Here is a 23,371-nt window from a genome sequence, read left to right as displayed (position 1 = left end):
TCCCTAGGCCGAATGGCCCCCTCCCGTGGCCTGGGAAAGACACAGACGGAAACTGCATCATGATACAAATGATAAATTATATTTATACAGTAAATATCAACAGTCAACACAAATTCCAAACCAGCCACCGGCCCCTGGGACTGAGACACAGCTGGGTGACGTCTCGCACTGGGGTGCCCGTCGGGAGGGAGGGGGCACGGCACGTGAGCAACATGCGTGGCAGTGGCTGGCGGCTTCATGATCAGTGCAGTGGGCAATGGGACACTGGGTGCTTGGGACGCCTGCCAGGTGGGGCTGGGACCGTCTTCCTGAGCCCTGGTGACTCGTGGCTATCTCACATCAGGAAGGGCTCGTCTGGGACCAAAGGATCCCCGACCCCCAGCAGCGGAGTCAGAGGCGTAAGGCTGGCCCGGGCCGCGCACCATGTGAGGGGAAGCACCTTCCCAGCAGGCGTCCTGCAGCAGCTCTGGACGGGCAGCCCCAGACAGCCTTGCTGCGGCCCCAGCCCCAGGGACGCAGGGGTAGGGGGCTGGGCTCTTCAAACAGGACACAGGGAGAGGGCCTGAGCGGGCAGCCCAGGGACCACCACAAACCTCTGGGAGCCGGTGCTAAGGGCGCCTCTCCTTCTGGATCCAGAGAAGTGCTGGCCAGCGTTCAGCTGTCCTCAGAGCAGGTTAGAAGAGAGCCAGGAGCACCTGCCAGGCCGGCCACCCGGCCCCCCAACACGGAGGCGGGCTGGCCCTTGGGGAGGAGCAAGTCCTTCCTGGCCTTTCACTTGCACTTAATACTTTATTACCCGTGTGGGGGGGGACGGGACAGTAGGACCTCAGGAGAGGGTGGCAGTCTTAGTGCACGTCTGTTCAAAATCTACCCCACTGCTACCCCACTGTCCCACGTGCGGATCTTGTTTTTTTTTTTTTAATTTCATCTCCAAACAGAGACGACGCAGCCTGCGCACGCGTCTGGGGTTAGCAGGCAGGTGGCCCGGGCCAGCCCTGGTCCCTCGGCCCCGCCTCCACCTGGGGACTGGGCCCCCTGGGACTGCATGCATAGCGCACACCCCCACGTGGGACCACCCCCTGCACCTGCGTGGGGGCCGGGCGGAGGACGCTCTTCCACTTCCAATTCCACTGTAAACACAAGTCCTTCTTAATCCCTGCAGGCCTACTTAATTTAAAAAAAGGAATTAGTCGATAAAAACTGGTGAGTCACATTCATACATTAGCGTTTTCCTTTTAACTTTTAGGATGTTGGTTTATCAGTAAAAATAGCCTCTCTGGGAGTCGGTGGGTTCAGCAATTCACCAAAAAGGGGGAGTTGAAAGGAAAAGGCAGCCGGAGGCTAGGATTTTTGTTGTTGGAATTTTTCTTTTAAATAAACATCTTTCATTTGTAATCAAATTCCCCTATTTTTTCCTATCAACAGTTTTGCTGTAGTTTCTCCATAAGGCATTTTTGTCATCCGAAGAGCTCTTCCTTCTCAACTTCTCACACAGAGTTAAAACCATAAATAAGAGGATTTAAACCACTAAACGACACGTGCCAACATCTTAATTCAGCCAGACTTGGTCAGTTCTATCAAAACTAGACAGTTAAATAAGAACCACGTTATAAAAATATTAGCCAAAAAAAGACTATTAGATAATTCTGCAAACTCAAATATGAAACTGTACTAAACAGATTATGTGCAAACAGATACAAGCAGAGAACCGACGTGGCAGGGTTATGCTCAGGTTAGTGTGAAAGCTCGCGCTAGTGGGTTTACGTCGAGAGTTGTCCACGGTGCTGCTGCTTGCTTTGAACTCACACAGAGTCAAAGGAAAACGACCCAGGCGCCACCCCTTCCCCAGCAGGGTGTCTATGGGGCCAGCGCATCATCCGTCCACGCTGGGACTGCCTGGGCTGCCCCTGGGGCCGGGGGTGGAGGACGAGGCGGCTGTCCCGAGTTGCCAGGCAGGCCCACTGGCTCAGGCTGGGGCGAGGGCCGCACCCCCGTGCCCGCCTCCTTGTCCCGGGCCTCAGAGCCCAGCCAGGACCTGAGCATTCGGGAGGGAGTGGTGAGAGCCGGTCAGGCTGAGGACGGGGGGCGGGGGGGCCCACATGCCTTGGACAGTGAGGGTGGGGGCTGCAGGGAAGCCAGACCCACCCTGCCCCACCCCCACCCCTCAGACATCGTCCCACAGAACAGCAACCCAGCTCAGCACCCTCTGGCCAGTCCCAGGCCAGGTGCTAGAGAAGGAAAGGGTTGGTGGTGCCGGAGGCCTGGGCTGTCGACGAGGGGAGGCCCACGCTGCCCATCGTGTTCATGGCTGCAGGGCCCAGCGGTGTCAGGGAGGGGCCCCCGGCCCCCAGAGTGGGGTGTGGGGCTGTGGAGGTCACGGGGGCCACAGGCAGGGGCTCCGGCCCGGGGCCAGGCCCGAAGGCCGCGCTGCTCCCGAGGACGGGGCTCCCGCGCAGCTGGTTCAGTGTCAGCGGCTGGGGCTGGTTCACCTGGAACGGGTTGACAGGGGCCGAGGTGGCGGCCGCACCTGGAGAGAGAGCAGCGGGCAGGGCCGAGCTGCTGGGACGGCCTCTCCCCCAGGTGCTCCTGTCCTGCCCCCTCCCCCCCACCCTGCCAAGGAGCAGCTTCCACGTCTACCCAGGCACGGTCCAGGGAGGGTGGTGGGCTTTTCCCAGAGGTCCCAGGGCCAGTCACCCCCTACCCCGGCCTGCCACACCCACTCAGGGGCCGGGGACAGAGCCTACCTGGCGCCAGGAAAGGGTTGAGGGACTGGGCTGGCGGTGTGGGCCTGGTCACCAGGGAGTCCAGGTTCACCAGGGCTGCATTAGGGCCCAGGAAGGACTCGGGCGTTTTCCGGGCACTGCTGGGCTTACTGGAGGTGCCGGGCAGGGGCTGAGACTCGAAGGGGTCGGGGCTCGTAGTGCCGTTGTTTTGAGAAGGCGGGGGGGCCGCAGGCTCGGCTGCAAGTGAGAGACACACACGGGCACGGTGAGCGTGCAGGCAGACACCTGACCACGCACCGCACGCTGCCAGCCCAGAGGGCATCAGCGAAACACGGATGTGGTCAGTGCCGAAGCTACACCGGTGTGTCTGGCACAGGCGGGTCCTAAAACCACGCAGCCACAGCGCCAAAGCCCAAAATGCAGGAGCAAAAGAAAACCTGAAAATGAGCTAAGAAAGCTGTTACCAAACACTGCGTGGAGGGAGGAGCCCACAGCCCATCAGAGAGCCCGGTGTGAGTCCCAGCTCCGGCTGCCCACTCCAGCTCCCTACCAGCGTGCACCCGGGCAAGGCAGTGCGACGGCCCAAGTCACTGGGTTCTCGCCTCCCACGTGGGAGACCTGGATTGAATTCTAGGGCCCCAGCTTCAGTCCCAGAGCAGCTCCGGCTGTCACGGGCTCTGGGGGAGTGAGCCAGCCCACAGGGCTTCTGTCTCCGTCCCTCTGTGTCTCAAATTAAAAAGACCAAAAAAAAAAAAAAATCCAAGTTTTTCAATCGAAACAGGTTTCAAACAATGTATATATAAGGCACCCTTCAAAAAAAATTAGGATGTGAACTTGGACTGGTGGCGAGGCATGGGTAGTTTATATTTTGTCTTGCGATTTCATTCTCTTAGTTGTCTACTATGAACATGGTTTTGATGGGAAGACAAGCAAATTGTATTTTAGAGTTTGGCCACCAGAGGGCATGCTGAGACAGACCAGCAGGAAGGCACCGTGGCCCCGCCGGCAGGGGCTCCTAACCTTGGTCAAGCTCTCGCTCAGCAAGCCCATTCCTCAGAATCACATGAAATGGGGACAGGGACGTAAGCACAAAGCATTAGTGACTGGCAGGCACCCTCAGGCACTCCCGGAAGTTGACTGCTCACTGAGCCACAGAGAGAGGGGTTACACAGCTGGCTACAAACTCTGTCCCAGGGTATTCTTGTGCAGAGAGGATGCTTTGCGCCTGTTTTTCTCACCGTCTTGGGGACAGACTCCACTCTGACAGGGAGACGTGCACACAGCAGAGTGTACACACTCAGAAAAAACACTGGAAGCAAACCGCGTGGCCGAGGGTAGCTGGAAGGGTTCGCAATTCCACATTTTCTACAATGCGGAAATTCCTAATCGTGCAATTCTAAATTTTCTACGCCGGAAACGGTTATATAATTGGGGACAGATATTTCAAAAGTCAACAAGCTGTCATGGCCAAGCACCTGCCCACTGAGGCACGGGGCTGGGGGGGGCAGCCAAGGACAGGCAGAACGCACTTTGGCTGTGTTCTGGAATTTCACTTTTTTTTTTTTAAATGCAGCAGCAGGAAGACCTTGAAAAACAGCCTCTGGGCTCCTGCTGGGAGCTGCTGAGCTACAAGGGCCTGGGAGGTGGGAGGGCTGGGCTTGTGCTGCAGCTGGCAGGGCTCCAGAGGGCAGGGACAGGGTAGCAGGGACCTGGGAGGGGCGAGCGGGCCAGGAGGCGAGGCCCTGAGGGAGGGGACAGAGCCACCCAGCCGGCCCCCTCGCACACGGGGGTGCGTCCCTCTGCCCCTCCATGTCCTCGCTGCTCAATGCACCCATGGGAGGAGGCTGGGCCCAGAGCCTAGACTGTGGGTCTCCAAGGCGGGCACCCTGGGGAGTGGCTGGACAGGAAGTAGCAGACGTGGGGGGCGGGGCCTCGCTGGGCGAGTTGGCCAGGGCTGCAACGGGATAAAAACACAGAGAAAAGGCATACACGCAGGTTTTGAAAGCTGGTTGATGCTTCTGCAGACACACTGCAGGCCAGGGAGACCAGCGCCACCTTTACTTACCTGCTTTTTTTGAAGTTCGGAGGTTGTCAAATTCGGAGAAGTCGTCTTTAACTGTACCATTCAAGTTACTGAAGAGCTCAAAGGACCCTGGTGGACAGAGAGGCCCGTGGCATGGGCTGAGCTGGGTTGGCCACGCGGCTCTCCCAGTGTCTCCCACCTCAGCGGGAGGCCTGAGCCAAACAGGGCAGTACAGGCTCGCTCAGGTCAGCTCAGGAGAGCAGCAGGCAGCCTGGCCTCTGGGGACAGCCGTGGGCACCAGCCACCACCGCCCTCATCAACCCCACCCCGAGGGAAGGGGGCCAGTGACGATCCTGGCACAAGGCAGCAGGGCTGGAAGCTGGCTAAGGGTGTGCAGGAGGCCACCTGAAGGACCCCAGGGGCACAGCCAGTGGCACCCAGAGCCACGCCCCTCTCAGCAGCCCCCCGGGAGGGAGGGGCTAGCGGAAGGGCCTGTAAGCTCAAGGGCGAAGGCTCAGGGCAGGGGTGGGGGGCAGACGCAGATGCAGGCAGACCAGCAGGCCGCTCGCCGAGAGCAGGAGCTGGAGCCGGAGCCGGAGCCGGAGCCGGAGCCGGAGCCGGGAGGAGCCACCAGCCCGGGGCCCTGCGGGGACGAGGTCTCACCAGAAGCAGACATGGGCTTGGTGGCTGAGGCCGCACCCCAGGCATCAGCTGTCTTCCCGGCACCGGAAGCTGGCTGCTGCGAAGCCGCCCAGGGGTCTGAGCTCTTGGGGACAGTGTGTGCGCTGGTTCCGGTGGGCACTCCCCACGGGTCGACAGAAGCAGCTGGCTTGGCACCTGCAGAAGGCCAAGTCAGGGCTCAGAGAGGCTTCCCCCAAAGTTCAGGGCAGCTGCGGCAAGAGGTCAAGGGACACCTGGGTCTGTCCCCTGTGCCAGGCAGGCACAGCAGCAGGCTGGCGGGGGCTGAGCCCCGGGGAGGGAGAGCGCCCTTGGCCAGCTCCCGAGATGCAGCAGCCCAGAGACCCTCTCCAAACCACCTCCAGCACACGGGGCTTGCGAAAGAGCCCCCTCCCCGAGCTATACCCCACTTTGAGAGGCTATGGCCACAGGTCCCTCCGCAGAGCGTAGTGTACAAAACAGGCCGGCAACACAGCATTCAGGCTGTGAGCGACAAGATGGCTTCAGTGGTCATAACTGGCTTTGTTTTTTTATAGAATAGAATACTTCAGTGTATCAAAAGGCAAGTGCTCAGCCCGTGGTGTGTTTTATTTCGGTCTTCTGAAGCTGCGCTCCAATATGGGGTCTCACCACCTGTTCTTCACGCCACCGGGCTCATCCAGTCCCACGGTGGCTGCACCAGCAGCCTGGGGAGCTGCCCACCCACTCTCTAAATGCTCAAAACGTCTGTGCCAATCTGGTGGGCGTCAAATTCGCTACTGCACCATGGATTTGATTCACGTCCTTGTCCCCTTATCAAGTGCTGCGTCTTGTCCGACACTCCCGGATCTTCCAGATTCCTCTCCTATGAAGGTGCCTGTCTGAGTCTGGGTCGCCTCTGTCTCTCACAGCCCGGGGTGGGTGCTGCGGTGCAGCCGCCGCGGAAGAAGCCAACATCCCCTACCAGAGTGCCCACCTCAGTCCCAGCGACTCCACTTCCCCTGGGAAGGCAGCGGGGGATGGCGCAAGCATTTGGGTCCCTGCCATCCAACTGGGAGACCCACATTTGTTTTGGCCAATGGCCCAGCCCTGGCTGTGGTGGGCATGTGGGGAGTAGAACCAGCACATGAAAGCTCCCTCCCCTCTTTCAAAGAAATAACATTAAGAAAAAAAAAAAGCGTCCATCTGTGCATCTGCGTCCCACGTGCCCCTGTGCCATGTGCTTCCTCCGGGGCTCCCTCTGTTGGGCAGCCAGGACTCGAACCCGTGCTCATATGGGAGGCCGGCACTGCAGGACACAGCTTCCCCTGCTGCACCACATCGTCGGCCCCGCAAGTGTCTTTAAAATTTCTAGTGAGTGGAATTCCCGTCCTTACCTCGGTGCTACTGATTCTCAAGACTACTGTGACCAGAAAACGTGCTCTGTGTGACTCTCGTGTTGTGGAATGTGGCGAGGCTGGCTCTTTTGCTCAGCACATGGTCACTCATTCCCCGTGCTGCTCGGTTCGCCTTGCATCCTGGCTGCTTCCTGTACACTCCCGCCCACTGTCGCCCCTCCCTGGAGCCCGTCTGCTCTCCCCTCCCATCAGTGAAGGACTCCCTCGGCACTTCCATAGACAGATGTGCTGGCACCAGTCCCTCTTCGTGCTCTGTCCCCACGAGACGCCATCGTGCCGCCTTCGGCATTGACGGAGCACAGATCCCAGAGGTCCTGGTCTCCATGCTGTCTCCACACTACCACTCTTAGAGGGAAGGGGACTCCACTAAGAACGGATCCGCTGGCGATAGGGCTGCCTTCCCGCGTGCTGAACACACCAGCCCACTGTCGTCTGCCTCTCCCTGCCACCGAGTGGCCTGTTCCGTGGGCGGTGCTGTGTCTAGGTGGGGAAGGGCTGGACTCGGGCTCCCTGGATCAAAGGGCGCTTTCCGCGGTTCTTGCAGCCCAGGCTTCCCGAGTACCCGTTCTCTGGGAAGTCCCCGCAGAAGCGTGCCCGCGGCTCCCCAGCCACACTGGAGCAGCTCCACCGAGCCCCCCCGGGCTCCCCAGTCTTGTCCATCAGTGCTCCACCTCTGCCTTTCTCTTCTTGCCTTCCCTCAGCCCTCTAAAGTCCTCCGGTCGGCTTCATTTATTGATTTACTTATTTATTTGAAAGGCAGAGTGACAGAGAGGGAGGGAGAGACGAGAGAGATCTTCCATTTGGCTGGTTGGCTGGTTCACGCCCCAAAAGGCTGCAATGGCTGGGGCTGGGTGAGGCTGAAGCCAGGAGCCTGGAACTCCACCCTGGTCTTCCGCGTGGGTCGCAGGGGCCCAAGCACTTGAGCCATCTTCTCTCTCAAGTGCACTAGCAGGAAGCTGGATCGGGAGCAGAGCAGCCAGGCCCTGTGACACACACCTGTCCCTGGCTTGTTTTCAGATTGGCTATCACATAACGCTCCTTTCGGGCTCCCTTGGGGTAGAAACAGCTGCAGCCCAGCAGGAGAGGAGGGTAGCACCCAGGAAACCTCTGACGACCTGGCAGAGCTGAGGCTGAGAGGGGCCGCAGGAGGGGACGGTGTTCCACCCATCTCACAGGAGACGGGGTGGGGGGCTCCCCCGCGCCTTTGGGAGCACCCACCCCCTGGATGCCCACCTCCACATACGGCCCTTTCAGCCCCAGCTCCCCTGCTCAGGGATGGAAGTAGGCAGGTATTCTACCATGGGGCTTCGTGCCTCAGATGCCAGACGGCTTTAGTGCGGCCCACAGAGCCACACCAGCCACTGTCTCGATGCCTCTTTCGGCTGGGACCAGCGATGGCTGGTGCAGCAGTGTGTGTGTGTGCGGTGGGGAGGCTAGGGGGACACTGCTACTCCCCCCACCCCACCCTCCGGCCCTCCAGCAGCCCTGAGCTAGAGATGGAGGGGCGGATAACATCCTGCAGGCTCCCCCCAACACCCCGGGGACACCCCTGCCTGCCCTTCATTTCCTGCGGCTGACTCTGGACTGTGGCTTCTGCTGCTGCCCCGAACCCACGGCCCCCCGAGCTCCCAGAAGCACCCGGTTCCCTGCACAAGTTGCTTCGCCGTCACCCAGGTCTCCCACGTCTCCCGCACAGCTACTCCCCTGGGGATGAACAACCCTCCCAGGGCCACTTCGGCCTGACACGACAAAGGGTGCAGTGGGAGATCGAACCCCGGCCCCGCTGGATTCATGAGGCAGGGACAGGGACAGGGGCTTGCCTTGCCCAGCAGGGCCTCTAGGTCTCCCTGTTCAAAGCCAACCCCCACCCCAGCCACGATCCCAGAAGCGGTGCAGGAGCAGAGGCACACAGTGTGTGTGGACAGGACATGCAGGCCACCCAAGGCAGCCACTGAGCTCACAGAAGAGCACAGCCCTGAGTTCCTGAGGCCGCAGTGCAGAGAGGGGGCTCATGGGAAAGGTGGGGGCAGGTGGGCAGCAGAGCAGAGGTGCCGAGTCCTGGCCATCACCTGCCGGGCAGCAAAGTGACCCAGCTATTGCCATTGCCAAGTCTGCCCATCACCCAACCCACCTGGAGCAGTCTATGGGCGTCTGTGCCCTCCCTCTCTAGGCTGAGTATGCGTCTGTCTCCCCTGCTGGCACGGGTGGCCCCTGAGGGCAGCAGCTGGGCCAACTCTGGCCCCTAGAACCGAGACTGAAGGGAAGTGAGTGGCGAGGGAGCAAGGTTAGCACAGAGCCGCCCCCTGGAGGGGCTGTGAGGTGCACCTGCTCTAACCTGCTCCTCGGGGACAGCACGGACCTGGCTGACAGCTTCCAGGAGGCTCTGGGCAAACACGCATTCCGAAGCCCGGCACACGTGCGCTGGGAGCTGCCCACCTGCCCTCCCGCCCCTTCCCAGGGGGAGTCCTGAGACCCTCGGCATGCAGGGGCACCGTCCTGGAAGCTCCGTGTGCATCTCAGTCACCTACAGGTGCTGCCCTCTCCCACCGCGCACACGGATGCTGGCACAAAGGCTGGGCACCTGCACTTTGCAAACTCTGCCGGTGACAGAGACGGGCAGCCAGGAGGCCCGAGACCCACCTGAGCGCTCCTGGTGCACTCAGGTCCCTGGTCGAGCCCTCCCGACCAGCGAGGCTTCCTGATGGCTCAGCTCCCACGCACAGGCCTGAGTGGGAGGACGCCTGGTAGACACAGGCCCTGGCTTCACCTCCCTCTACCTAGACAGAAGCTGGTCAGCACTCCCCAGGATGGGCCCTGCCCCAAGAGACAGAGACACGAGTCACTGCACCAGCGCGCGGACCATGGTGGGGCAGAAGGCAGGTCTGAGGACAGCTCTGGCTCCTGGGTGGCCCTTGCGTCCTGCTGAGCCCCCACTAGCCCGTGCAGGGCTGCAGGCAAGTGAGACCTGCTGCAGACAGACCACCCTCCATGCTGCGCAGCGCCATGCCGAAACTCCTCTCCGGCCTCTCGGGACCTGCCTGATCCCTCCTCCCGTTTTCTCCCATGGGCCTCGTGTGCCTTCCTTTTAGGATCTGCTGCTGAAAGAACGAAACCAGCACAGTCTAGGGCCTGAGAAACCAGCAGCCTGCACGAGGCATGCTGCTGCCAGCAGCATACTCTGGCTGGGGAGGAGGCCCCACCCCGCAGTCTGTACGGACCGGGCTGGTCACGGCTCAGAGACCTCTGCACGTGGGGTGAACTGGTTCAAACCCTGGTTACCCCCAAGCCATCAGATCACCAGGGAAAGCTGCCTGGCCTGGGGAGCTCCGTCTGGTTTCCACCCTGTGAGCGACCCTGGAGACCTATGTGTGCCCAGGACACGCCACCAGCTGCTGGCTGACTACAGATTATGCAAACTAGCCAAGTCCCACAGAGACAGCGAGGCGGTCCCACACCCAGTGCCACCTTGCTTTCTTCAAACCTGACTTGGGGACACAGTGCTCCCTCCGTTGGCTGTGGGCATGTGGCCAGCCCAGGCCTGGGGCCCAGCTGGCCCTCAGGGAGCACTGCTGGCCAGGGAGGCTCCCCTCTGGGAATGCACAGCAGGGCCCCGGCGAGGCTGCTCTGTGCTCTGGGCCTGCACGTCCTCAGTGGGCTCCAGGCCACACCACACCACACATCAATAGATCCTCATTCAGAGTGCGGCTGAATGCGGAAGGCAGGAAGGAACCGAGATCCGGACGATCAGCGGCTTCCGGCTTCATCCTCTGTGGGGCCATTCACAGGCAGCACGTGTGCCACCAGCCTGGCTCAGCCCCAGGCCCATGCATGAATATTCATGTGACAGGGAAGCAGTCACAAGCCACACAGGGTCACCCTAAGAAGCCAGCAGCACCACCTGCGGCTGTCAGGGCGGAAGACGGGCTCCGTCCCAGCCGTGGGGGCGGGCGGGCAGAGGGGCCGAGCCTTGCGGGCCAAGGCCTCCTCAGTCCCAGGCCAGTGAGCCCCCTCCGGCCAGGTGGCCGCTTTGTGTGTCTGCAACAGGGCAGGAAGTGCCCTGCCAGGTCCCGACTTCCCTGCTCCCAGCCGTGGCACTTCCTCCCAGGGCCACTTGGCCAAGCGGTTCCCGGTGCCGCCTGGAAAGCAGCGAAGTGCCAGGGCTCCCTGGGAACAGTGATTTTCGCACCCGGCAGGTGCAGCTAGCTGTGCTACGGCAAGGGACACCGCGCTCCCAGGTCTGTGAGCACTGATACTGCTCCCTCCTGGGGCTCGGGAGATGCTGAGCAGTGAACCTAACGCCACGCTCTTGCCCGAGCAGAAGCAGAGGCCCTGTTAGCTCGGGAGCCAGCTCAGGGCACTCCTGCAGAGCCGATCGGTTTTGCTGCAGGGAGTTAGTTCCCACAGAACCCTGGGTGGTGAATGTCTTTTTTCCTGGAAAGCGCACTGCTGGACCTGTGAAGCCGCCTCTGCACGCACCGCTGGGCTGCCGAGTGCGCCACAGCCCCCGGCACTCTGTGAGAGCCAGGCGGTGCTGAGCACCTGCCGAGGCCTGGGAACACTCGTGACCGCGCGCAACATCCAGAAAGCAAAGCTGCCGTGTTAGCCATGACCGTCTCTCCATGCGGGGACCGGAGGTGACTGTAGCAATGCGGGACTGTGTGACAGGTCATGGGTGTGCTGCCCCTGGCTCTGAGCCAGCCCCTGGTTTGCCCTCTGACCTCAGGGGAGCTAACCACCTCTCTGGACTCGGGCGGCTTCCTTCCTTCCCAGGTCACGGACCAAAACACCAAGTGCGACAGAAGCCGGGCTGGGCAGGTAGCCCCAGGCCGGCTGTGGCCACTTTCAGCTAGATCCTGATTAGCACCCTCATGTTTTTCATTTCTAAATTTACTGCCAATATTTAAACACTACGATTTCCAAAAGGCAAGTTTCAATCTTTTCAAACAACTGGATTCGTAACAGCTAAGAGGCGGAAACAGCACAGATGTCCATCAGTGCTGGATGGTTAAACACAACGCGGTACAGCCACCCGGTGGAATACCATTCGGCCAGGAAAGGAATGACCCTGGGCAAGACTGAGCCAACCGCAAACACCAGTCACAGGTGAACATACGTTGTACGGTTCCATTTACATGAACCGTCCATAACGGGCAAATCCCTAAGACACAGAGAGTAGACCGATGGCTCCAGGGGCTTGGGTAAGGGTTGCTTTCTGGGGCGATGGAAATGTTTCAGGAACAGATCCTGGTAGTTGCATAACACTGAGAATGCGAAGAAAGCACTGAACTGTCCTCTTTCAAATTGTTAAAGTGGTCAATTTTGCTCAGTTAAAAAAAATACTTGGAGAGGCCAGTGTTGCAGTGCACTAGGTTGAAGCTGCTGCCTGCAATGTCGGCATCCTGTATGAAGGCTGATTTGAGTCCCGGCTGCTCCACGTCCAATCCAGCTTCCTGCTAATGTGTCTGAGAAAGCTGCAGAAAATGGTCCAAGTGCTTGGACCCCTGCACCCATGTGGGAGACCTGGATGGAGCTCCTGGCTCCTGGCTTTGGCCTGGCCCAGCCTCAATCATTCATTACAGCCATTTGGGGAATGAACCAGTGGATAGATCTCCCTCTCTCCAATTCTGCCCTTCAAATAAATAAACAAATCTCTTTTTAAAAATATTTATTTATTTATTTGAAAGTTACACAGAGACAGAAGGAGAGGCAGAGAGAGAGAGAGAGAGAGAAGTCTTCTATCTGCTGGTTTACTCCCCAATTAACCGAAATCAGAGATGTGCCGATCTGAAGCCAGGAGCCAAGAACTTTCTCCAGGTCTCCCACACGGGTGCAGGGGCCCAAGGACTTGGGCCATCTTCTACTGCTTTCCCAGGACACAGCAGAGAGCTGGATTGGAAGTGGAGCAGCTGGGACATGAACTGGCGCCCACATGGGGTGCTGGCACTGCAGGTGGCGGCTTTACCTGCTACGAAGCAGGTTCAGCCCAAATAAATAAATCTTCAACAAAATCATTGGAAAGGGCCGGCAATGTGGCGTAACAGGTTGAACCTCCGCCTGCGGCACCTGCATCCCACATGAGCGCTGGTTCGAGTCCTGGCTGCTCCATTTCTGATCCAGCTCCTTGCAGACTGGCCTAGGAAAGCAGTGGTCCCTGTACTCATGTGGGAGACCAGGAAGAACCTGCGGCCATTTGAGAAGTGAACCAGACTTCGCACTCTGCCTCTCCCTCTCTAACTCTGCCTCTCAAATAATTAAATCACTCTGGGAGTGAACCAGCAGATGGGACATCTCTGCTTCTCTGCTTTTCAAATAAAATGGAAAAAAAAAATCAGTGAGAATGAAGTCAGAGCCCCTGTGTGGGTGGACCTGCTGTCCCCAGGATACTGCTGTCAGGGCATGGCCAGCCCCTGCCTCACATGTCCCGGATGTACCTGGCCAGGACTACAGCCACACCAAAGGCCCACGTGACCCCACCTCACTCCCAAGCCGCCCTGCCCAGTCTTCAGTGGGGGAGAATAGGACAATTCTGCAGGTTCAGAAGACTCCTGCCATGGGAGTGTGGATTCTACCTGTCACAGGGGCCAAAAGCAGCCCCAAAGTGCATCCGGCACCAACACCTCCGCTAGAGCACGTCCAGGCCCTTGGCAAGGCTGGCCCAGACCCGCCGAGGGACCCAGACGCCCCCCAACTCCGCTCCTCCACCCCCCCACCTGTTGCCCGCCGCACGCGGGGCAGGTCGCCTTCCACTCCGCAGAGCCCGTCACGAGCCAAGTCTGCTGCAGGGAACTCCTGCCCACCTGTCTCCCTGACGACTCAACAGAGGCGGCCCCTGGCTGAGTCCCACCCCAGGACCCCTCCCACGACCCCCACCAAGGCCGGGACTTCCTGGCACTGCCGGGACCCTGTGCATCCTGTCCTGTCCGCAACTGACCAGGGCCTGAGGGCAGGGACCTCTGTTACCGGTTTGTCTTAGGGCTCCTGCACGGCAGGGCAAAGCTGGCATCTGGGACACTTCTGCAAACATCCAGGAACCCGAGCGGAATACAAAAGAGGGTTCCAGTCTGGGGAAACAGGGACTCCAAGAAATAGAGCCACGATGCCCCCAGAATACGCAGAGCTAACCGGAGTGGAAGCCCAGTCACGTGGTCGGCATGGCTCTCAGCACCAGACCGGAAGTCCTCATGAAATCTGCGAGGCCACGCTGCCTGTCCAGCAGTCAAGAAATTCGTGTTCCTGGGATGATCACCCAGAGCCAGCCAACTGCGTCACCGTGACGGGTGGCATTGCCCACCACACAATCTCCCATTTGCCAGTCAACAAAACTTCCACGCACTCAGCCTGCTAGCAGCTGCTTTACCATTCGCTGTAAATGACAGGGGACAGCGGTCACGGCCAGCGCTGCCCCTTTAAAATGAGCAGCAGGTCCCAGGCCGTGTACAGCCGGGGTGCTGGGTGCGATGCTGAGGCTGAGAGTTGAGCTGTGTCCCAGAGGAGGGACAGGTCATTTCCGAAGCACGTGGGAGGCAGGGGGAAGTCAGTTTTCCCCTTAGCAAGCAGAAAACCACTCAGAACAGGAAGAAACAGGATGCTGTGCCCCTGCCCGCGATGGGGAAGACAGCGGCCCGCTGCACGTCGCTGGCAGCATCTCGAAGCAGGCGGACACCCACCCCCGACCCTGCAGGGTGGGACACAGCGAGAGGCTCCGGCCCTCCCTCCTCCCACTCACCCCACCAGCAGGCAAGCACCAGAGCACAAGGACAGGGTCTTTACCGAATGACGGCCAGGGCTCCGAGGTGCTGGTGGGGGCCGCGGGCCCGCCCCAGGGGTTGGTCTGGTTAGCAGCAGCCGCTGGGGCCCAGGGTTCTGACTTCTGGGTGGCGGGGCCTGAGCTGGGGAGGGCGTCCAGCAGGTCCAGCAGAGGGGTCTGTGGCGGACGGGAGCCGTGCTTCAAGACAGAGAAGACGACGGGTTTTATTTAGCGGTGTCACAGCAAGTAGCCATGCGTCAGCCACAAGCATCGCCGCCCGGAATCGGGGGAAGGCCTGGGGTGGCAGGGTGCAGCCGGGAACAGAGGCTGAGCTGCCCATGGCCTGCTCTACCTGCTAGCTCCACCCACACTCCCGCCTCCCAGGATGGCCCCGGCCCTGGCCCGGGCTCCAGCTCTCGGCTGCTTGTCGAATACTCTGTGGGCTTTCAAACAGAGCTCCTGTTGCCCAGGCTGCCCCTCCCCCCAGAACAGCATCCGTCTCCAGCGGGGCCCTCTATCTTGAGGACTGACCTAGCCTTCCTATTCCACGGGCGCCCTGTGCATCATCTGGGGCCCAGAGGCGCTGCCACAGAGGAGGCCCCATGGTCCCGGGGGGGTGTCTCCTGGACAACGGCGAGCCACACCCCAGTCACCTCTGGTCACCTTTAGGTGACAGCAGGAAGCCTGGGCACAGCACTGGCTGTGATGATCACCAGCACCAGGCAGGGCTCACCCAGGCCAGGAGCTCGAGCCAGAGCCCTAGGCGTGCAACTGAGCTAGCGGCTGCCAAGCAGGGGAGGGGGCTGGGGCTCTGGGACGCCCAGCATCTCCGGGGGTTCGGGTGTGCGGGTGTGTTTTCAGCACTTGGTTACTCGATGCGTGAGCTCTGGATCCCACCCATGCCGCGGGCTGCGGGGGCCACCGAGGCGACAGTGACGGGCGGGCCAAGCCTCACACACGCGCCTGCCGGCCAGCTCTTACCTCTTTCCTCTTAGGAACTTTAACTGTGTCTCTCCGGCTTTCCTCGAGGGCCATCTGCAGTCTGAGGTCATCGCCCCGCCTCAGGCGCTCTTCCTGTGCAGGGACAATGGCAGCCGGAAGCTGAGGGCTCTGGGGCTGACCCCGCTGGCCAGTGGCGGGCAGTGCACACAGGACTGAACGCACATGTGCCGCCAGCTCCAGTGCCCCTGGGACCTGGCCCGGCACACTGGCTCAGGCACCACCAAATTGGGAAAAGGGGAATGCTTCATCTAAAACATTTCTGTCTCGAAATGCAAGCGGCTCGGTGATTCTATTTATAGACACAGCATGTCTCCTTACGAAACACTGATCTGACAACCCAGGAAGGAATTGGAGATGAAAATCGCCCGTCATCCCACCTCCTGCTGCGAACATTCCAGAAAACAGGTCCACGTTTCCATGAATTCTAACAGCAATGAGTCATTCTGTTTACTTAAGGCACAGCCACCAACATACGAGAGACAGGGCTGCCCTCGCGTGTAAGTCAGTCTGCTACTTCCACGCTACTAGACATGGTAACTAGAATGAGCTCCTCCGTACCTTCTCCCAAGTACGTCCTTCCTAGGCACGGACAGGCCGTGACGGACGCTGTCTGTCATTAGCAGGCGGCCAGGTCTTTCCAGTCTCGGCTACGCGAACACTGCTGGACACTGCACTTTAACTCAAGGAGCCCACACACTTCTCCCCTCGCCACCCCTGGCTCCACCCACCCTGCCTCAGGGGTCAATCACTGCGTTCCCTCTCGTCCCATGTTAAAGGAACAGGTGCATATTAAAGAACAACGGGAACTGGAGAAAAGGCATAATGTCCCATAGTCCTGTCGCTGGAAATCAAACCCCTCTCACTCCCTGGACTGCCTTCGGCCGGCTCCCCTGCACATCCGTGCCACTGCTGGAGAACCTGTCTGCGCGGAACCCGCCTGGCTGAGCAGCAGGCGGTGGGTGGGCAATAAGAGCACCCTGCTGGCAACACGTTCCAGACCCCGAGGCCACGGCGAGGCCGAGGCATGTGTCCTCCTCCGCTGGGCACTGACCTGCTCGGCCACTTCTCTGCTCATGGCGAGTGCCAGCTGTAGCTGAAGCTCTTCTTCTCCACTCGTCTGGGGCCGGGCTTGCTCCAGCTCAGAGGACACCCGCGGGGAGGTGGCTGTGGGGAGAGGGCAAAGTCACGGCCATATGCAAAAGATGCAGTGTCACAGGCCACATCCGCTAGTTCCCTGGTCAAACCACAGCCCGTCCCCACCGTACACCCACAAAGGGCCACAGAGCCCAATGACACAGTCAGAGGATGAGAAAGGGTTTATAGACATCTCAGGGTTAAAACTAAATGACAGCACAGTGTGGCTTCACAACTACAGTATCAGCCAAGCCACACTGCACCAAGGGAGACGCCCCCTTTGGGTGTGCAAGCCGCGGCGCTCGGGGCTCCTGAGGCTCAGCACCTCGGGCTTCCCGGCAGAGCTGCACTGCCCAGAAGGCAGGAAGTGACTCAGAGACCCAGGGGGATTCTGGGGCGCTGAGCCTGCAGCACCCTGCGGCACCCTGCAGCCAGGCATGGGGCCTCTGGACTGAGGGCTCCAGACACAGCCGCGTCTCAATCACAGGTGGCACTTCGTGGTGTTGAGGATCGCAGGGCATGAAGCCACCCACCCGGGCGGTGACCCTGGGCAGCCTGTTTTTGTAACAGTAAACACTGACCAGAACAAGGTGAACACACATTTCTGTTAAGTACTCAGCTAGCTTAAACACTTGTAAGCAGCCCCTGGAAAGACAGTTTAGACTGGAGGGCTGAGATGTGAATTCCTAGCTGATATCATAAACCCAGAAGTCTTCATATTCACGCTGGAAGCCCCCGGGAGAATGCGGGGCCCACAGGGCCACCAGCGTCCTGTGTGCGTCAGCGAGTCTGGAGGCCCCAGAAGTGAGATGTGGCGTTCGGGAAGTAGCTGCCTGAGTGAGTGCTCTCCTCTGCCCTGTCCAGGAGAGGACCCACAGCGCCTCCAAACCCTCACAGTGGTGCCGGCTGTGCCCCCTGCCCACGCCCCGCCCCCGGGGCCTCCGTGCACGCTGCCCTCAGCTCCCCTCCCTCCCTTGCTCCTGCTCTCCCGACTGTTGACCTGGCATCTGACAGGTCCAGCAGAGCCTCCGCCCTGCAGCCAGGCCACGCTCTGACTCCCGCACTGCACTCACGCCACGGGCAAATACCTGTCGGGTGGGGGATGGACGGGTGGCTGGGAAGAGGAGTGACCCAACTTCAGAGCTAACGAGCACTGCTATGAAACGGTCAAACCGTTCATGAGCTTGCTTCCTTCCTTCATGACGGCCCTCCAGTGACACTGACCACACTGGGATTCACTCACATGTGTTGCTTCTGCCTAACCCTAAACCCCTTTAGGACACAGCTCTGGGAGGAGGATTCCTGACACAGGAGGCTTCTAGACAGCCAGGCCCCAGCTGCAGTGGGTCAAGCAGAAGAGGCCTAAGTGCAGCTGGTAACCCCAGGGGTAACCGACGAGGAACCGGGGGGCCGCACAAGGCTGCCTCCGGGCAGAGGCCGGGGTGGGGCTGGGGTCTTCACGAAGTGGCCGAGCAGGGGCACTTAGCTGAGAAGTTTTAGAAACACACAGCGCACGTCACAGCTAAGAACCAAGTGGGAACAACCCTGGCACGAAGCACACGGAGCGCTTGCTTCGACTTGTCATCATCTGAAAGAACCATCCCCTCCCCTCCAAACAGCTACTGATAAATGCCCCGTGTCTCCTCTAACGGCACAGGCGGGGCAAAGAGCAACAGTAATGCGGTTATTAAAAACACAAATGTGTTTTTCTTTACATAAAGCATGTCAGACCTCATCCGAGTGTGCCACCCAATTACATTTTCTTAAGCACTTGTAGCAGAAGGTCCCCAAGCCCAGCTTCACCACCCGACTGCTTAAAAACGCGATAAAGCAAAACGTCCAGTTCTGGTGTGCTTGGTTCCGAGTCACCTCTGCAGATCCAGGTGCTCGGGTCTGGGATTCATCGTGTGGAGGGCGCAGACGCCACGGTCCAGACAGGCAGGGACAGAGGCGGCCATCCGCTGAGGCTGGCTTCTCCACCCTGGTCACCCACCACACCCAGCCGCCAGTCCTATACTCCTTCCTGGTTAGAATCCCTCAGTCCTGGGTCACGAAAGTCTTGATTTCTAACAGGCACTGCACTGTTTACTGTTTACTGTTTACTCTGTTTGCTACCAGCTGAAAATCGGAAAGAAACAAAGCAGGAGGCTTTCTCGCTGCACCACACCCTACCCCGTGCCGGCAGGAAAGCTACTCTGGGAGCTGCACTGCCATGGGCCTGGGGCAGCCAGGCAAGGGGTGAACGCCCAGGCTGTGCAGAGGACTGGCGGGGGGACTGAGGCTTGCTGGGCCTCAGGGCTTTTCGGTGTGCCTGGCTTCAAACACAAATGTCTCTGCTCATGGTTACCCTGACGGATGCTGCAGACACAGCGCACAGCGAGCACACGTGGAAACAGCTCCCCACGTCAGTGTGGAGATTAGACAAAGAGTACTCCCCCAACAGTGTGGGCCGTGAAAACGGATGCACAGCCCTCGGGGCGGCAGGTGGCGGAATTCACAGCCCCGGCGCCGAGTGTCAGCTGGGCTCTGTGCAGCGGCTCTGAACTCCGGCGAGCGTTCCAGCAGAGACTCTGGCCTCAGTGACAGCACCTCAGCCTCACAAAGGACCTCTGTGCCAGGCACATGACAGGGAACACAGCCGTCGTTGTGAGACAGGCCTGAATGGACTTGCGCCTGGCCGGGCCCTGCGCTCAGGATGTGAAGACTCACAACCCAGGGGCCCAGGGGCGCCACCCCCACCCCTCCGGTGCAGCCCGCACTTCCTCTGCCGCCCCCCTCCCCCGGGTGAGGCTGAGCGCATCACTGAAGGGGCGCCAAGTGCATCACGGGCTTCTCCTTCCTCCAGGCCCCCACCTGCAAGGGCTCCAAGTCTTCACTCACGGGGCTGCGGGGGATAACCACGGGCAGGCCTCGTCTTCCCCCTCCTGGGTCTGGGAGAGAGACCCAGAGAGACTGAGCAGCGAAGGCCCAACATTTCCAACAACGCTCGGTCTGAAGACGACCAAGGAACTCCTCCGGCTCAGACAGACACTGTGCCCCGGATTCAACTTCACTCTGCCTACTCTGGGCCCAGGCCCGTGCTGTGCGTGTGCGGGGTGGGCAGGGGGGTCGCAAACAAAACAAAAGCAGAAAGACTCTACTAAAGATGCTTCGGCCGGCTGCGTTCAGGTACTCCTGAGAGAGGAATGCGAGGCAGTCAGAAAAACAGGAACTCACTTCCTGGGATTTTCCTAGAAAGCAGTGACGTGGCATCTGCCAATGATGCTACACTGATCAGAGGAACCAGACACCACGCCGCAGGATGAGGGGAGGAACGCGTCTCTGTGTGGCCCCAGCCTGGGCTGGGGACGCTCGCTGGGCACACAGCTGTGTCTGACAGTTCGGCCAGCATGAGATGCCCAAGCTTGGGGGGGAGGGGGGAGTGGGTTCTGAGCAGAACCCAGGTGGCCGTGAGCAGTACCACCACCGCCTTAAGTCCTATCCACATCAGCTGGGGGTCAGCTAGCGGGGAGAGCACCGAACGGACAAATGCTGTTCCCACCACTGATCAGCAGTGGGCCCTGTCTGAGCAGAAACCCACCCTTCCTGGGTCTCCATGGGAACAGGCCCGGGCTCCCTCTGCAGGGCTGGGTCTTGAGCCAACGCTGAGCCCAGAGCCAGGCCCCTCTGCCCGGTGACCCCTTCTCCTCTCTAGCAAAGCTGCTTCCTCAACAAGGAGCAGCTGGGAAGTGCGCTCTGGGCCTTCTCCAGGGCAGTGACATCTTCCTGAGTCAGTGATGACCGGGGTCACCAGGACACTCCAGCAGCTCAGGCCTGAGCGGGGCCCTCACGTTGCCTCCCTGCAGGGAGCGGCAGGAAAGACTGCGTTTAGTCTAACACTGCAAACCACAAGAAAACAAGCTCATACTATCTAAGGTTAACGTTAGAAAGGAACGGGAATATGAATGCAGGGCAGCAAGGCCAAACAGGGTTCAAAAACGAGAAGTGCGCTAAGCACGGCATGGCCATGTGGCTGTTGGCCGCCACCGAAAAGGTGACTCTGCAGTAAGGGGACAAGCTGCCGCCACCTCCCGCCCTAGCCTGCCTGGCGAGCCCAGTGGTGGGTCCCCGGCCTGTCAGATGACATCACACCACCACCGGGCCTGTCCCAGCAAAACGCTGACTTGAGTGGAATCCACTCTGCGGATGTGATACCCAGTCCACAGGAAGTCCGGGGTGAGCGCTGGGCTAGCAGCGTGAGAGGCCCTAGACGGACAGACACAGGCCAGGGCAGCCTCCTTGGTCTCCTGGGGCTGCAGGAGGAAAAGGGAGGCACTGTGATCCGACAGAGGGCAGGGACAGGAATGGCCGGGCGCAACACGGGGTCCTGGGGTACTCCTGCTTGGCAAGAGGCTTCCGGGACAACCAGCAAGAGCCAAATGCAGAGGGCACATGGGGGCACTGGCAGTCCCTGCTCCTGTGAGGTGCGGCGGTGGCTTTGTGACCCTACAGGCAGACGCACCCCGAGCCTACGGGGCAGGACCTGGCGAGGCCCGTGACTTACTGTTAGCTCTTCAGCACAGGGGGCGGCGGGGGCCACTCCTCTCCCCAGAGGAAGCAGCTGCCAACACCGGCCCAAAGGGCCACCCGGAACGCTCCCCTGCGCACTCCTCTTCCGGACACTTCCCCACAGGCAGGGAACCCTGGGAGCTGCACTCAGTGCTGGCTGCCTGAGAGGCCACCAGCAAGGCAGCCAGCCCAGGCCCTGGCACCCCAACGCACGGGCCCTGAAGGCTACATTCCCTGTGCCGGCTTCCTCTCTGCATACGAGAGACAGAGCCTGCCTCCCAAGGCAGCCATCAGGATCAAACGAGTGACCACGCGACAAGCACCTCGCCCAAGGCCCAGCACACGAGAGCCGGGCTGGGCTTAAAGGGGCAGTGACGTGCCCACACCTCAGCCAGGGCGAGGTGGCGCCTAGCCCCAAGGACTGGCCCTTCATCACTGGCCCTTCTCAGAGCAGGCGAGAGTTCAGAGGGCTGCGTGGCTGGCCCGTGACAGGGACAGAACTCCAGCCAGGGCTCAGGACCTCCATCTCATGTTTCGGGATGTGTCGCTGTCAGGCCCTGAGCAGGGCAGGAGGCAGCGGCAGGTGCAGAGAGCTTGCCCTCCCTGCTCCCTTTGAGACTTGGAGGGTGGGGAGGGGTGGGGAGCTTCTGCTGCAGGTGGGGGTCACAGCACAGAAGCAGCAGAGGGCGCCCAAGAGCACAAGTCGAAGCGCTGTGGGGGCTCAGGGCCCGGGAGGGAGGCCGCTGTCTACCCAGGGAGCAGGGGAGGGGACCTGGGTCAGCGAGGCGGCTACAGAAGCGGCCAGATTCCAGATGTACTTCCCTGAGGCTCTGCCATATTGAAAATGCTCCTGCCTGGCCCTGTGAGCAGGGTATGGCGCATGTGCCATCGCCGCGGACACGCACAGCGCTTTCTTCTGACCAGGGGTTGTGGGCAGCATGAGCTGGTGGGGTGGCAACGTGAGCACAGGCTGAAGCAGGGCGAGCCCTAAAGCCCGTGACTGGTGCTCGGGGGCTGCCGTCCACCACCGGAAGCTGAAGAGGCAGGAAGGACTCTCCCCTGCAGGTTTCAGGAGGGCACAGCCCTGTAACAAACACCTGGACTTCCACAGTGGTCAGAAGCCCTTTCTGCTGTGGAAGCCGCCCAGGGTTAGAGCTTTTTTGCAGCAGACCCAGCCCTGGCCAGCATGCACCTCAGGCCCCCCCCCCCCCCCCGTGTCCTGTGCTGCTAAGGGTACCCCCGTCATGCAGAATGGCACTGCTCCTGTCATCTGGCTCCAGCCTCCTCAGACACCCAGTCAAGGTGCTTCCCGGCGCACTCTCCTGCGGTGCTGCCCTGTCAGTGCCGGCAGACGCACCTTCCCTGGCTGTGCTGCCAGGCTGGGGGCTCTGCGGAGCAGGGGGTCTTAGCAGCTTCATGGAGCACCGACTCCGGGACCCTGCAGCAGGCCCAGCGCACAGCACACCCGGTGGGTGCCCTCGGAGCCGCTCTGCCACCTTCGTGGTCTGCCCCACGCCTTCTGCGCTGCGTGCAGAGCCGCTGCCAGCCACCTGCCCCGACCTGCTGCATGCTCCAGGGAGCGGCGCCTGCATCAGCTGCTCTGGGTCAGGACACCAGGCAGGTGCCCAAACATCTACCAGCTCGCAGGCAGGCCGAGTTTCTGGTTCAACTAGTAATGGCTGTTAACGTCCTTACCCCACCCTGGGATACCTCTGGGGACAGACAAGGAAGCTGAGCGCAAGGAGAGGGAGGACGGAGCCCAGCAATGGCCACAAGCAGGCCCAGAGCAGAGACAAAAGGCCGTCCTTCTGTCTGCATGACCCAAACCTAGCCTCGGCTGAGACTGAAGAGCAAGTCTGGGCAGTCCTGGGGCTGCAGATGCAACTCTGTCCATCACAGGAGCGCCAGCCACTGGGCAGGGAAGGGAGGGCTTGTCCCAAACACCCAGCAGCTTTCTCTCACTGCCGCGCACCCAGTGGTCCCCTGGTCCCTGCCACACCCCATCCACAGCGAAGTGACAAAGCTCCAGGCTGTCCCTCCAAGGGTGGAGCACTCAAGCGCAAGCCTCGTCCTGCCTGGCAGCCAGGAGCACGGCCCTGCCAGCCTCCCCTGGAGCCGCCCTCAGCCGCAGGGGCCAGGG

At 60.5% G+C, this 23,371-nt stretch overlaps 1 protein-coding gene across 9 annotated transcripts in view; it reads right to left on the bottom strand.

The window, feature by feature from the left end:
- Nucleotides 1-57: 57 nt before the first annotated feature.
- The window catches only part of EPN2 (epsin 2), a 67,948-nt gene continuing 44,634 nt past the window's right edge, over nt 58-23,371 (bottom strand). For 4 of the 9 annotated variants that reach the window (XM_070061530.1, XM_070061531.1, XM_070061533.1 and 1 more), the window contains exons 4-10: nt 16,601-16,713; nt 15,529-15,621; nt 14,571-14,745; nt 5,410-5,583; nt 4,789-4,875; nt 2,745-2,960; nt 58-2,527 (exon numbers count right to left, since the gene is read on the bottom strand). In XM_070061530.1, coding sequence (XP_069917631.1) covers nt 2,229-2,527; nt 2,745-2,960; nt 4,789-4,875; nt 5,410-5,583; nt 14,571-14,745; nt 15,529-15,621; nt 16,601-16,713 — 1,157 coding nt within the window. In that variant the 3' untranslated portion in view covers nt 58-2,228. Of the gene's footprint in view, nt 2,528-2,744; nt 2,961-4,060; nt 4,678-4,788; nt 4,876-5,409; nt 5,584-14,570; nt 14,746-15,528; nt 15,622-16,600; nt 16,714-23,371 lie in introns of those variants that run through there. The other 5 variants (XM_070061529.1, XM_051824449.2, XM_051824448.2 and 2 more) reach the window with 2 other exon arrangements.

The sequence above is a fragment of the Oryctolagus cuniculus genome, chromosome 17, assembly GCF_964237555.1.
Source record: "Oryctolagus cuniculus chromosome 17, mOryCun1.1, whole genome shotgun sequence".
NCBI classification, from domain to species: Eukaryota; Metazoa; Chordata; class Mammalia; order Lagomorpha; family Leporidae; genus Oryctolagus; species Oryctolagus cuniculus.
The sequence above is the reverse complement of the archived record's forward strand: the minus strand, read 5'-3'. Positions and strand labels throughout refer to the sequence as shown.